The 16435-nt window shown below is 37.6% G+C and overlaps 1 protein-coding gene across 1 annotated transcript in view; it reads right to left on the minus strand.

Moving 5' to 3' along the window:
* The window catches only part of PLA2G4A (phospholipase A2 group IVA), a 147012-nt gene that overhangs the window by 118377 nt on the left and 12200 nt on the right, over positions 1-16435 (minus strand). The window contains exon 2 of the mRNA XM_032291137.1: positions 3277-3379. Within this exon, the coding sequence (XP_032147028.1) occupies positions 3277-3309 (33 nt within the window). The 5' untranslated portion in view covers positions 3310-3379. The remainder of the gene's footprint in view (positions 1-3276; positions 3380-16435) is intronic.

Here is a 16435-nt window from a genome sequence, read left to right on the forward strand (position 1 = left end):
ACAAGATCCTCTGACAAGACATATGAGGTGGCTACACGGCCGTCAGTAGTAAGGCCTGCTCAGATCAAGAAGAGTGAAAGTCATTCCAAATAATCATGTTCTTTGAAATGTTTTGTGTTCCAACCATACTGAACTTCCTTCATTTCCTTGAATCATGTACTATTATATCTCGCCTTCAGACTAATTCAAATATGCCTATTTTTTCCAATTCAGAAAAGTCATTTTCTCTCTCTTTAACTGACAAATTTCTGCTAACCTTCAGGTCTACGCTAATGTGTTACTTCCCCTAGAAATCCTTTCCAGAGGATTCATGTTATTAATTCCTCCTATGATATACTCCCAGAGTCCTCTTCATTGTCTCTTATCAGAGCCCTCACATTGTGGGCTTACATTATCTTACATTATGATTATCAATAATTTTTTCATATTTTCTGCTAAACATAAACTCAACCAGGAGTTCAAGACCAGCCTGGCCAACATGGTGAAACTCCATCTCCACTAAAAATACAAGAAAAATAGCCAGGTGTGGTGGCAGATGCCTGTAATCCCAGCTGCAAGGGAGGCTGAGGCACACGAATTGCTTGAACCCAAGACGTGGAGATTGTAGTGAGCCGCGATCCCACTACAGCACTCCAACTTGGGCAACAGAGTGAGACTCCATCTCAAACAACAAAAAAAAAGCAACAACTAATTGGAAAATAAAGTTTGCAAATATCTTTACCTTTATAATTACATTAAAACATCAAATATCAAAAAATACATCTAAAATATACACACACACACACACACGATTTCTTACAGAAAACCATAATACATTATTGAGATAATTAAATTAAGCAACATTTAGTTTTGGATAAGATTCATGGTTTGTTAATGGTTTGAAAGATTCAACGTTGTTATCATATTATCTCTCCTCTATAGAATCATTGCAGTCCCAACCAAAATCCCAGCAATTTTGCGTGCATGTGTGCGTGCATGTGTGCATGCGTGCATGTGTGTGTGTAAATTGGCAAAATGAATCCAATTATACGGAAATGCAGAGAACTAAAAATAGACAGGATTTTTTTTTTTTTTTTGGGGGGGACGGAGTTTCGCTCTCGTTACCCAGGCTGGAGTGCAATGGCGCGATCTCGGCTCACCGCAACCTCCGCCTCCTGGGTTCAGGCAATTCTCCTGCCTCAGCTTCCTGAGTAGCTGGGATTACAGGCACGCGCCACCATGCCCAGCTAATGTTTTGTATTTTTAGTAGAGACGGGGTTTCACCGTGTTGACCAGGATGGTCTCGATCTCTTGACCTTGTGATCCACCCGTCTCGGCCTCCCAAAGTGCTGGGATTACAGGCTTGAGCCACCACGCCCGGCCAGGATATTCTTAAAGAAGAAAAAATTTGAGGATTTACATTACCATATATAAAGACACACTTTTAAGCTACAGAAATTAGGCTAGATTGGTCTTGGAGCAAACACAGACTATTTGACCAATACAACAGAAAAGAAATGAAGCCACACATATATGGTTGCCTGATTTATAGGAAATCACCATTGCCACTGAATGATGGTATTCACCATTGCCATTGAAAGAGAATATGATGGTTATTAGTAGACTAAATAAATAGCTTGTGATATAGTCAAATAATGAAAAACCACATAGCAATGTAAAGTGTGGAAGTCTGCTACTCACAGCAGCATGAATGAATCTCATAGATATAGTGTTGAATGCAGAAATCTACATGAAGGTCAAAAATAAGCACAACTTACCCATGATAACAGAGGTAAAATACTGGCTACCTTCCAGGCAAGTTATTGACTGGAAGGTAGATGAGCAAGTCTTCCTGGGTGCTTATAATCTGAGTGATGGCTTCAGGGGTGGAATATATATGTAAAAATCCACCAAGCTTAACAATTAAGATTTATGCACTTCATGTATATTATACCTCAATTATTTTTTTTAAAAAAGAGAGTCAAATAGAAATAAGAGCTTGCATAAGAAAACTGAGAAACAGGCCGGGCGCGATGGCTCCCACCTGTAACCCCAGCACTTTGGGAGGCTGAGGCAGGCAGATCACGAAGTCAGGAGTTCGAGACCAGCCTAGCCAACAAAGTGAAACCCTGTCTCTACTAAAAGTACAAACATTAGCTGGGCATGGTGGCACACACCTGTAATCCCAGCTATTCAGGAGGCTGTGGTAGGAGAACCGCTTAAACCCAGGGGGCGGAGGCTGTGGTGAGCTGAGATCACGCCACTGCACTCTAGCCTGGGCAACAGGGCAAGACTCCATCTCAAAAAAAGAAAAAGAAAACTGAGAAGTAACCAAGAGCAAGGAAATAGAAGAAACAAAACCAGAAAAATCTGAGAAGAATTTAAGAAAAAAGTAATGAGCAGCAGAGTGGGGTAGAAGGAGTGTGGGGACTGAAGAGCTTACTGGATTTAGCCCCAAAGAAGCCAATTAATTAGACCTTTCTGTGAAGTGGAAGGGCCGAGTCCAGGGCAATGGTTCAAGTTATGAACGGAGGGAAATAAGGCATTACAAACAATTATAATAAGCTTTTTATTTAAGGAGGGCAAGAGAGAAGATGATATCTAGAAATGAATGCAGAGTAAGAAAATAGCATTTTATTTCAAGTAAATATGAGGCTATGGATTATTCCTTAAATATCCATTAAACCTAGATCAACCTCATACAAACCTGAGTCTCAAATGCTGAATTCAGCAAGAAACTCTCTCTTCTATTTATTGACCAGAAGAGAACATGTATACTTCCACTGGAGTTTGGAAAATTACATACTAAAATTTGAATTACTTAACTCTTTACTAAAACTAACCACCCACAGAAGAATTTGTTTAAACACATCTAACTAAGGGAAAGTTTACAGAATTAATTACCCTAAAAATGCAAACCAAAATATAGCCCTGAACTCAGACATTCTTTTACTTTCATTCTTCTTTCCACCAAGTCATGTGAAGGGTGCAAACTACGCAGGCTGATGATTGCTAAGTGATAACGACAGTTTTTATTGTTCCATTATTATTGCAGATGTTTTGGTATTTTTTTCTTTCGATTTCCTCTTTTCTAGAAACTTAAAGCAATAAATTGAAAAGTTAAATTAGTTTTATGAAGTTCCGTAGCCTCTTTGCACCACATTAAGTTCACATGACTATAATAACAAACGGAGAAGCTGTCACAGTTTTACTTTACTACCAACGCCCGCAGTGCTCACGTACGGAAACATGTCAGCCCCCCTCCCAGAAAGAATTCATAAACAGTGAATGACTTACTATAATGTGCTGATAAGGATCTATAAATGACATTTTGGTTTCAATTACAGGAAATCTTTTCACACTTCAAAGGTCTTCTTTGGCACTCTAGCGTCTGTAAAACCTACAAAATAAACAATCACTATTGTTAAGCTTCCTTTTGGATGCAGTTCTAAGATTTGAAGGATTATGAGTATGCGCCTTAGGAAGAAGAAGTCTACCCAAGGACACTAGATAGATTGAGTTCCTTAGGTGTATGAATGGGTATCACACATAACGTAGGGGAAGGGTAAACATATTTTGATGATACTGTTTAATTTCCATATTTACTTCTGCAAATTTACACTGTGAATAATTATTCGGAAACTGCAAGGGCTTGTGTTGTTTTTCATTTGCCAAGTATTTTAGGAGAAATGTGTTGAAATTATGGAAAATTAAAATTTTTTTGTTCTATTTATAATTAAGCCACATGTCATGGTTTCCTCAGTGGTGTCGGCATTATACAAATTCACAATAAAAGGAAAGCTTTTTTTCACCTAGCTATTTGTTAGGAATTATAAAAGTACATTCATGTTGAATTTGAACTTTAGCAATGACATTTTTAAAGAAATGTTTGTTCATTTGAAGATGCCAGTTTACTTTAGAAGCAGTTAATTGAAAATATTTTAATGGAAAAATACTCTCTATACTTTCCTTTTCTCTTCTACAATTATTCTTCATTATTTAAAATCAAACAAAAACTATTTAATGAATAAACATCTTTGCTATTCCATTATACCAAGTCCTTGAGACTTCATAAAACACCATACACTTACATTTCAGTATTCTATAAGTCACATCTAATTTGGAATATCTTCCCAAGTATCCTTATTATTTATCTTGAATATGTAGATTCTTAATGTACATTACAAAAACACTTTTTAATGTAAATTAAATGTAACTTAATGTAAATTACAAAAACACTTTTTAAAAGTGTTTTTATTTCAGGATAAATCAAATTTGTTTTACATTTTTAATGATCTTTCTTTTTAAACATCAACTTTTAAAAAATTACAAAAATGATTCCTGCTCATTGTCACAAACACAAACTGCAGAAGTGAACAAAGAATAAAATGTAATCACAATTTTCATTATGAAGTATATCTTTCCAGGCCATTTCACTGCTTTTTCATAATACTTAAAGTAATAGGAAAACAGAGGATTTGAAATTTTTTTTTACAAAAATGGGATTTTCTCATATGCCCTTAAGTTTTTAAACTCACTTTCTTCATCATATTTGGTTGTAAAAAATATGAAGCAATATTATGTGAATGATAAAAATCACCCATAGTTCTCTACTTAAGAATTATAAAAAATAAGGATGCCCCCTGTTCTTCATTCTGGTCCGTCAATCATTTTTATTTTTACCAACAAGAAAAAAAAAAGTGTTTTTAAAGTAAAACATCTATTCACTTTCATCACTTACTTCTTAAGCTCCTAAAGTACAAGTATTTTTATCTTATCATGAATATTCATCAGGCTGAAAATGTATACAGCATTTTAAATCAACTTTTTAAATAAAAATAAGGCCAGACTATCATTCTGATTTATCATAATAAATTACTATAATCTTGGTTTTGCATTTTATTTAAAACCTAATAGAAAATTTTGCTGATAACATTAACCAATTATCAACTGCTTCGATGGTATAGTTTGATTATTCCCTCCTCCAAAACTCATGTTGAAATTTAATTGTCAATGTAAGGTACAGGGAGGTAGGGCCTTTGAGAGGTGATTAGCTGATGAGAGTTTCACCCTCATGGGTAGGTTTAATGCCTTTTTAAAGTGGCTTGTGGAATGGGCTCTCTCTCTTAGCTCTTTTGCCTTCTGCCGTATTTGCCTTCCAGCCTTCCTCTTCTCTGGACAATGGCTATCTTGAAAGAAAAGAAGAGTCTCACCAGGAACCAAAACTGCTGGTACCTTGGCCTTAGGCTTCCCAACTTCCAAAACTGTAAGCCAATAAATTTATTTACTTTATTAATTACCCAGTGTGTCATATTCTGTTACACCACACAAAATAGACTAAGGCACTTGGTTTTCACATTTCTGTTATTTTGGTTGGATCTGGGGATAACTTTCAGGATTTTATTCCAATATCATCTTTCCAGTGAAGTCTTCCATAACCATATTATTTAAAATTGGCAAAAACCATGCTTTTTTGCTTTATGGCCATCTGACATCTACTTATGTTGTTTTTGTTGTGTTTATCCATCTCTTCTCCCTTCTTCATTAGAATATAGATTCCATGAAGGTAGATTTTTTTGTGTGTTTCATTCATTGTGAAATTCCCAGTCGCTATGTAGGCACATGCGGGTACTTAATACATACGTTAAACAATGAATGAATGATAGGATATATGTACACATGTAAGAAGAGTAATTTTCAAGCCCAGTTACGCCAAAGCGTTCTGCTCAAGTCAAGGGAAGTTCACTTTCTATTTATCCAGAAGTTGTATTACCCTCATTCTCTATTCTACCACACCATCTTACACTGTTAATCAAAACCGATGAGTTTCTCTTTTATCTCTTATTATTTTTCCCTAATTATCTACTTATATACACATCATACAGACATGATTATTCATTTACCACTGCAGTATACTGTGCCTTTGATTAGGCTCTAAGTATTTTTGAAATTATATATTTAATTGATGATATTATAAAACAATGAAGACAAAACTACAATAATTTTTATGTTTAAATTTATAATACAAGAAATATATCTATATTAAGTGATATGATCCTTATGATTTAGCACTTCCCATTATCAGCATTTTCTGAGCTATTTCTATCACAACGTTTTAAAAGTGATCAGTAATGACTTAATCTACCAGTATGGCTGATGTTTTTATGCCAACTAAATTCAAAGTATGGCTACATCCGTTTCAGAGTCAGAATGTAGCTAATACTCTAGCACTGTGGGTGGAATATATTTTTATGAATGATATAAAAATCACCTGCCTCATTCTCATCTTAACCGTCCATATTTTCCTTACGTCATTTCCCCTCAGAAGTGAAGTAATTTCTTAATATGAAGCCTTCTATGCATATGATAGTTCACATAAAGCTCCTAGGCCCAAGAGCAAGAGACCTTTGGATTGCTGCAGTAGTAGTAATTCCTGAGAGGTATGTCTTCCCTCTCCAGAAGCTGAAATGTCTATGTAGGATGATGCCAGGGCAGCATATATCAAGGATTCAAAGGCTGATGGAAAGCCAACTATTTTCTTTATTGAAGCAGCATAATTTAGTGAAAACACCATTGGATATGAGATCTAGAAAGACCTTAATTCAAGCTCCAGTTTCATATTCTAAGACCCAGGTTACTTGCTTATAAATGTGCATAACACTATTGTGAAAGGCACCTAGGCCATAATAAATATGCAATGCATATGATTCACTTTTAAGATAAAGATTAATAGACTGGGCTGGGCATGGTGGCTCATGTCTGTAATCCCAGCACTTTGGGAGGCCAAGGCCTCCCAAAAGTGATCACAAGGTCAAGAGATCGAGACCATCCTGGCCAACATGGTGAAGCGCCATCTCTACTAAAAATACAAAAATTAGCTGGGTGTGGTGGCACACGCCTGTAGTCCCAGCTACTCAGGAGGCTGAGGCATGAGAATTGCTTGAACTGGGAGGCGGAGGTTGTAGTGAGCCGAGATCGCTCCATTGCACTCCAGCCTGGTGACAGAGCAAGGGTCCATCTCAAAAAAAAAAAAAAAAAAAAATTACACAGACTAATCACTAATCACTAATAACATTATATATTTACATGAAAGATGTACTATCTGTTGTAATTGTTGTGACAGTAGAAAATCAGAAATTTCTGATATATTTGTCACTTACAAATAAATATCTACAATATACCTTATGATATGCAGGGTGCCTGGGAGCAAACTAATGGTGAAGCAGACAGGTGTGTACTGCGAAACTTTGTGGCCTTACAGACTTTATCCTTGACACTCTCCATAGTGGAACCTCAAAAAGTAAACAAGACTCTGGTAGCTATTCTCACCAGAGTTTCTGTGTTATAAACAGTAATAATGAGAGTGCGTAGCATCTTCTAGGACTTACAGCAATTCCATTTGCAAACATTCACAAGCAGCTTCATACAAGATCTTTCGTTCATTCAACAAATGCGTCTTTGCTATCTAGTTAGTCTATACGAGGCACTTGGAAAACAATAGTGAATAAGGCATAGCTCTTACTTTGAAGAAACAAAATGAGGCAATCTAGGGATAACAATAAATGCAGCCTAGCCTGATTTTTCATGCATACACGTTGCTAAAAGTAGTAACACTTTTTATTAGTATTAACGTCTCCAACTGGAAGGAAACCTTGAAACCTACTCTTCTGGAAAAATACCATCAATGAGTGGTTCCGTTCCCTTAGCAGAAAATCAGAAATCCTTAACATGGTCTAGCATGGTGGCTTTTATACCTGTTTACTGCAAACCAAAATGGGGAAATCTTTGCATATCTCAATATGATACAGAAACATATACACAGACATATATTAAAAATATAGAAGTAAGTTTGATGTGATACTTTTACTAAGTACAATGTACCCTGATTTTACTCTATTGCTTTTGTTACATGCTGGTAACAGCCCACTGAATTGATTTCATGACTCACTAATAGCAATTTGAAGAATACTAGCACAAAAGACTGCAAAATTGAATTTCCATCTACTTCCTCAGCCCAATATCACTACTCTCCCTTTTGCTTTCTATGCTAAAGCCAAATGGTTTTCTTTCCTTCAAATGTGTCAAACTCTCTCCCACTCAGGGCCATAGCTTATCTCTTCATTCATTTATTCGGCAAACACTTAAGGCATAACTACCACGTGTGAAACATTGTTCAAGGGACTGGAGAGGCAAAAGTGACGAGCTAGATACATTGCCTTCCCTCTTGGAGACTGCATCTCTAGAAAGCAATCAGAAAACAAGGAATCCAAAAATTAAAAGAATCAATCGGAAACAGAGTTGTATAAAATGATGGAAACAGGCAAAGGCAGAAACAAGGATAACTGAGGCTGAGCACTACAAAGGAGCCGGCCATGCAGAGGGTGGAGAGAGTGGGTTTCGAAGATGATGTTCCAGGCAGGCAGTTTGAGGAAGTGAGAGAAGACAAGGGGCTGGGGAACGGTGAGCAAATGTGAAAGTGGCTCATGATGAGGTTGGAAATATAGGCCGTGACAGATCCTGTCGAACCTCTTAGGCAACTAATGTTTGCCTAGCTAAATCTGACCCCTTCTCCAGGATTCAGTTTCAGCGTCACTTTCACAGAGAACCCTTCTGTGACCTGCAAAGTATATTTGGTCTGCCTGTTATTGGTCTCGTGTGTTCTCTGAACTCCTTCAAGCCTTTCCTTCCACTCGTGCAATGTCTGCCTTTCCTGGGAGAACTAAAGATGCATTAAGTTAGGGGCCATATTTATCTTACGAACAGAGGCATCCCTAGTGCCTAATACTGTGCCTAAAATATAGTAGATGCAGGATAAAGAGTTGTCCAATGGTTGGATGAATGATATTATTCCAAGTCGTGCCAGGTTTATGCATAAAAGAGATCCACAGAATAGTTCTACACTCTCCTTCGATGTCTCTCTTTCTTATCCCTAACAATTCTTAATGTCAAATGATGCTAAATTTCTCTCGCTGCTTATTTAAAAAAAAAAAAAAAAAAAAAAAAAAAGCAGAACAAATGAAATTCCAGAGGGGGTGAAATTAGTACTCAAAATGTTTAGAGGAAATCTGTTGCTGGGGCCCAAAGTTTGATGTCAGCAACTTTGTTTCCTCTTCTCATTTCCAGCAACTTCATTCATAACCACTCTGTTCACCTCCTATTATCCACTACTGTATCCTACAGCAAGACTTGGATGGAGACTCTCCTGATATTAAAGCCAAAAGCAAGAAACTGGCTTCAGATGGCTAACTGTCCAAGTCTAGTTTCTCTCTCTCGCTTCTCTGCCCCCTTTCTCTCTCTCTCTCTCTCTCTCTCTCTCTCTCTGTGTGTGTGTGTGTGTGTGTGTGTGTGTGTGTGTGTGTGTGTGTGTGTAAAACCACCAGGTTAGGAACTGCAAGATAACTAGAGAGCAAACAAACATGACTCATGGCATTTAATCGTAAAGAAACTTTCTTTTGTTCTTTGATTCCATTCAGGATTAACTCTTCTCCCACCTTGATGAAACCTCAGGCCGCTTCAGAACTTTGCTGTTAACTTGCGTACGAAAAGAAGAAAAGGAAAAAGAAATGAGAAAAAGAATTAACCAGACACTGAAGACATTGAAATGCCAGGTTCCTTGAGTTAAAGTCTCTCTCCTGCTCAAGGTAGAGCTTGTTGCAAGAAAAAAGGGTGAGGTCATTGACTTTTCCCCTCCCCTGCCTACAGTGGAGCCCTGCCACACTTGATAACTCTGGTTTTTAAATGCTTACAGTTGGAAAAGGATGCAGAGAGAGCAAGAATAGGGGCAGGAAAAGTATTACTTCAGCGGTACTTTTATAAGCTGTTTTGTGATCTCTGGGCCTGGTGCATGTTAAAGCTGAGTCTGTCTTTCACAGATGCTTTTTGAAGATTCTTCTGAGATTCTCTGCTTTTGAGATTTGTTTCCTTGTGTTTTCAGACATGCACAAATACATCTCTACTCCAGCTGGGGGCTTGTGTTTTCTTCCACAGCCCCAGTGCATCTTGTGATCCCCTTAGTTTTCTTTTTCTGAGGTTCTTTCACTCTACCAGGCAAACCCCTTGTATAGGATTTAAGACTTTTTCCCAAAATTCTCTTTAGTCCATGGACAATACTCATACGTATTTTCTTTCTTCCAACAAACACTGAGAATGCAATTACTTCCTAAATGAAACTCTCTATTCAGCTACTTGTGTCCTTCATATTTCCCAAGCATGACTAGTCACCAGCCTCCTGCAGAAGACAAATGTTAAACCCTCTGATGAACATTCTCAGTGGTCTCCTTAAAACCCCTCTCTTGATTGGGGATTAGTAAGCATATCCCTCTCCAGATTTCCACCCCAAGGGAAGAGGGGCTGTACTCACATCAGGGCTCTCCAAAACAAAACAGCAACAGAACTCTTCTGAAGCTCCTCCCTCAGCTCTTCTATTTCAATGCTTTTATAACTGTGAAGTGGGTAAGTTTTAGGTTTATATAATGTCCTTGTCCCTCTGCTTTCTTTAAAACATAAAGAGCAGGCTGTTTGTTTCACTATCCATTTTAGTACTGTATATCTTAAGTCTTATGGCTTAAGGTCTTGGCCAAAGCTCCTACTTTAAAGTCCAATACATGGGGGAACCGACTTCCAAAACGGCAGAATGAGGAACATGGGAAATCATCTCCTAGAAAAACAAACACACTGACAAAACTGGGAAGAATTATCACACACAGACACACACAGACACACACACACACACACACACACACATACACACACACACACACACACACACACACACACACATATGTGTGAAAAGAACAGCACAAAAGAAAGGAGATAGAGCCAGGAAATGATACCAGACCATGACTGAATCTATAGAAAGAAATACAGGGTACCAGTAAATAGCTCTTTGACATTTTCAAACATCAGATCAGTTATTTACTATTTCTCTGAAGTCTCTTCTATTTAATAGTAATGGTAAATATGTAGGTAATATAAAATATTCTATAAATACTATATTCTTCAAATATAAATAGATAATATGTAGATTAATATAAAATATTCCATAAACATTTCCTTTTCTTCTCTCAACTTCTTTAAAAGGCATAGCATTTACATACCAATAAGTTATAATCCTGTCTAATGTATATGACAATAATAGCAAACAGGAGGAGTGCTCAGGGACTAGAACTATACTGAAGCAAAGTTTTTGTATTTTACTGCAATCAAGATATTATTGATATGAAGTAGACTATAACAAATTAAGGCATATAGTTTAATTCCTAAAGCAAACACTAAGAAAATGACTCAAAAACATAATTAAAATATCAATAAAGGAATTAAAATGGGCCACCAGAAAATATCTATTTAATATAAAGAACAGAAGAATTTCTAAAAAAAGAGAGAGAGACATATGGAAAACAGCAAAATGGAAGATGAACATCCAACTATGCTTCCAATAACATTAAATGTGGGTGACTTAACTTTCCAATCAAAAGGCAGAGGTTGTCACACTGGATAAAATTGAACGTATATAAAAGACTAATGGAATCCAAATAAGGTTTGTAGTTTAATTAACAACATTGAACCAATGTCAGTTTCCTCGTGTTGATAATGAACTATGGTTGTCAGATGTTCCACTAGGGAAAGCTAAATGAAGGGTACATGAGAACCCTGCAATATTTTTGTGATTTCTTAAATTATTTCAGAATAAAGTTTATTTTAAAAATTTAATACATGTGAACAGATCTAATTTATAAATGTTATTCCACAGTTATGTTCAAGGAATAAACAAAGAAGTCCTATGAGAAATTACTTAGAATCACTTCCTTCAGGATAAAATCATAGCCATTATTGTCAGACAGTGACTGCATTTTCAATTCCAGTTAGGAATAGGCACTCATCCATCATTTTTTCTCTCATAACTGTTAACAGCAGCAGCAGATATTTTAGGTTTCTGCAAAATTAAGGCATTTCTGTCCAACCAGCCACATGAAACAGTAGGAAAATGGTTTTTGTCCCAGAATTAGCTCAGTTCTGGAAACCTTATTGCAACTAGTTTGCACAACCATTATCATGAGTACTCATAAAATAGCAGGGTTTCTGTTCCTTTGTTTCTTATAACTAAGCTAAATAACCAGTCTTGGTGAGTATACACAGTCTCTTAAGTCTGAAGTAAAAGATATGAAACTCACAGGGTTTTTCTTTCTTTCTTTCTTTTGTTTTCCCTGCCCTGTAATTAGAAACTTTCAGAACATGAATGAGAGGGAATTCGGATAGACTTTTCAACAGATACTTGCCTATGCAATGCAACTGGTGGCATTCAATGAAGGTTCAATAGTGTGTGATCTTTCTAAAACTTTTAATTACGTTGTTGAGGCGAGATGGACTTATCAGGAAAAGTGAACAGAAACAAAAACCCAGACTAGAGTGTTTTGTTGCTGTTCTCTGTGCCTACAGTGATATGACAAGGGTAAAAGGAGGGGATATTGTTAGGGTCGTGACATCTGGAGGAAAGAGAGATAGGAATGCAGAAGATTCTTTTCTCTTTCCCTCCATTTCATTGTATAGACACGTGGAGATATTAAAAGGTTCAGCATTTAAGTGTCAGCAACTTCTCAACTGCAGCCAGAATGACCCAAGTTCAAGCTTGCCTCCTCCTTTCTCTATCTGTGGGATCCTGACCCTCAGTTTCCTCATCTGTAAGTGGGGAAAATGGTCCCTAATCCTCACAGAGACAGTGGGAGGATGAAATAAGGAAATACATGTAAATCACCAAGCATAGTACCTGGAAGGCCATAAATGTACAAAATAATCATTATTATTATTATTATTGTTCATGAAATTGATGATCATTCCCCACAAACTGCCTCAACTTATACAAGTCATTTAACTCTACAGAGATTTCTTTTTTTTTTGACAGAGTCTCACTCTGTCACTCAGGCTGGAGTGTAGTGGTATGATCTCAGCTCCACTCCTGGGTTCAAGTGATTCTCATGCCTCAGCCTCCCAAGTAGCTGGAACTACAGGCACCCACCATCACACTCAGCTAAGTTTTGTATTTTTAATAGACATGGGGTTTTACCATGTTGGCCAGGCTGGTCTCGAACTCCTGACCTCAAATGATCTACTTGCCTTGGCCTCCCAAAGTGCAGGGATTACAGGAGTAAGCCACCTCACCAGGCCTCTATGGAGATTTCTAAGAGATTCAAGTAGGCAAATTCATCGAGCACCTTTTATAAAGACCAAGTACATTTTCATACACAAAATGAATTTTTAATAGAAATACTGTTGTTTTGATCCATTTTTTTTTTAAAGTAGAACATATTGGGACACTAACTTGTCTGCTGCCAAATTCAAAGCTTTCTCCATTATACTGGATATGAAAACATATTCTAAAAGCAAAAAGAGCATTATATTACTATGTTTTCACCATCATCATTCTTATAAAGATATACTGTTACTAAGGCATCACTAAAGTTTTAAATTTTTAAATTACTTTGATGGCGCTTTTTTTCTTTTTGTAAACCAAGACTATACAGAGAGTTTGATATTGCCAACAGGCACAGAGGAATAAAGAAGCAATTGGAATTCAGATGGGTAAATGAGCTGCTTCATATTAAAAATGTCTCTCAAACCATACTCTCAGTTACTATAGGAACAGCTCCCTGTTCCCAAGGAAATGTAAAAGCATGACTCCAGACACAAAGGCACAGAATCATTAACTCTGTCTGTGTCTTGAGCGAGGAACCCAATGGTATGGAACCTGGCACTAAGTCCCACAGTAGTGGCAGGTGTGCCATTTGGCTGATAGCCACACTATTCCTTTTAGGTTTTCCCTCTTCATTTGTATTCCCAAGTCACAGCTTCTTAATTTTTAAATTTGTATTCTTGAAAGCTCATTATAATTACATAGACAAGCATATATGAAATGCATACTAGAGTTTCAGAGAAGGGACAGATTCCAGGGGTTTAAGGTAGAGAATTGGTAAGTAACTGATCTGACATTTGAGAACGTGAAGGAGCTTAGATCTATAGTAAGAGGAAGAGGAAACATCTCCTCTAGGAAAAGGCCACACTCCATCCCGCCTCAGGCTCTCACTGGTGCTGTTCTAACCCATATCTCTGTAGGATCATATCCATCTGCCATTCAGGGTTCTGCATAAATCCACTCTCTAAAGTCAGTCATCTCTTAATTTATCTATTAGATTAGGACCCTTGTACCTCTCCCTGAAATCTCTTATCACAATATTGTGTACTAGACTACCATTATGCACGTGTCACTCTCCCACAGCTGTGAGCAGCACAAAGGAAGTTCTGTCTTCTCCCTGTATTCCTTTTGGGCCCAGAGTGATTATTCAATTACTACTGACTGAAGGATGAATAAGCACACTTGGGAATTTGTCTGATGTACTGGAGAAAACTGCCTAGGTCATAAAGAGCTCTTGAGAAACAAATGGAAGTAGACTACATTTATAGAATCTAGAATGTGAAACTAAAAGATATCTTAGCAGTTGTTAATACAAATACTTAATTTTGAAAATTCACACTTGTTAAACATTTCCCACATACTAGGTACTTTGTTAAGTGATTTAGATATACCATCTTGTTAAATTTTTGTAACAAGATAAGGATTATTATCACTAATTTTGAGATTTAAAAAAACAAGTTTGGAAAGGTAAGTAATTTGTGTAACTGACAATGCAAACTAAGGCAGACTCCCAAACCCAGTCTCTACAAAAGAATAACTGTCTCAGGAAGAACAAGAAAGTTCCCAGGTCATCTGGGTTAACAAGGGCTGTGCTGGTCCTAGAATACTCTTTCTTTCGACGTCATTTTTCCACTTTACAAAAGACTCTGAAGCACATGGAGAGTTTCTGAGAAATTACACAATGAGCAATAGAGTTATTAGAGCCTTAGCAGGGAGGTGGCATGATGAAAGTGGCACTTTGTGTTAGGTGCGAGTGTTGCCATAACAAAGTATCGCAGACCGAGTGGTTTAAACAATGGAAGTTTATTTTCTCACAGGTCTGGAGGTTGGAAGTCCAAGATCAAAGTCTGGCAGGTTTGGTTTCTTCTGAGACCCCTCCCCTGGGCTTGCAGATGGCTGCTTTTTGCTGTGTCCTCACATGCTCTTTCCTCTGTGCACAGAGGCCCCTGGTGTCTCTGTGTGTGTTCAAATTCCCTGTTCTTTTAAGAACACTAGTCAAATCGGATTGGGACATACCCTACCAGCCTCATTGTAACTTAATGCTCTCTTTAAAGGCTTTATCCCCAAATACTTTTACATTCTGAGGTTCTGGGATGCAGAGTCCAGTGTATGCATTTGGAGGGGGCATAATTCAGCCCATAACATGCTTTAATGACATAGTCATAGCAGTTAAACAATGCAGCATACAATTGTTAGCGAAGAAAAGAGGTGCTAGAGGAGAGGGATCAAACTGGCCAAAGATGTCCAGATCTGATCTAAGACATGATATGTAGCTGGGTGCAGTGGCTCACACCTGTAATCTTAGCAATTTGGGATGCCAAGGAGGGTGGATTGCCTGAGCTCAGGAGTTCGAGACCAGCCTGGGCAACATGGTGAAACCCCATCTCTACTACAATACAAAAAAATTAGCTGGGCGTGGTGGCATGCACCTGTAATCCCAGCTACTCGGGAGGCTGAGGCAGGAGAATTGCTTGAACCCAGGAGGCGGAGGTTGCAGTGAGCCAAGATCATGCCACTGTACTCCAGCCTGGGCAACAAAGTGAGATTCTGTGTCAAAAAAAAAAAAAGATATGATATGCATCTCAACTAGGATGGTAAAAATGAGAAAGGAGAGAGCATAGCTCCTTTAAGATGGAACAGATCCCCTCATCTGATTATTTAAAAAGCTGCCCCCAACCAAACCCCCACCAATATATATATATACACACACACACACACACTACATAAATGAAGCACAAGGATAATGTCGTTGTTCCTTTAACCACTTCACATTTGGGAGGTGCTAATCCAGATAAGCCTGTCCATCTTAAGGATCAGGAAACTGGCCGGCCCAGTTTCACATAGTGCATTACAAACGAAGCAAGAATGTCTCCTAGTTCCCAAGCCAACGTTCTAGTTTCATTCTTTGACCACTCTGGTTTGCTGTTATTTTCCATTCTTTCACCTCTTGGTGGTCAAAAACAATTGGCCATTCTGGTCATATTTTAAGGTCAAGAAATTTTGGAGTAGGAGGAAATATTCATAATCACCACCTAGAAAGTACTTAATTGTACAGATTTGTAAGCTGAGTCCTCAAGATATAAATAAACCTCACCAAGTTACCCAATTAGGAGAACAGCTGAAACTGAACATACTCTTCACTTTCTTTATACTCGACCGGCCCCACTTGCCCCCCACACACACTGGGGCAAAATTAAAATAATATATATCTGTAATTTTAGTTTGGCTAAAATTTTAAGTTACCAAGTTATTGATCGGAAGGACAAGGTA

This window comes from Sapajus apella, unplaced genomic scaffold, assembly GCF_009761245.1.
Source record: "Sapajus apella isolate SASKATOON/1434 unplaced genomic scaffold, GSC_monkey_1.0 scaffold25, whole genome shotgun sequence".
NCBI lineage: Eukaryota > Metazoa > Chordata > Mammalia > Primates > Cebidae > Sapajus > Sapajus apella.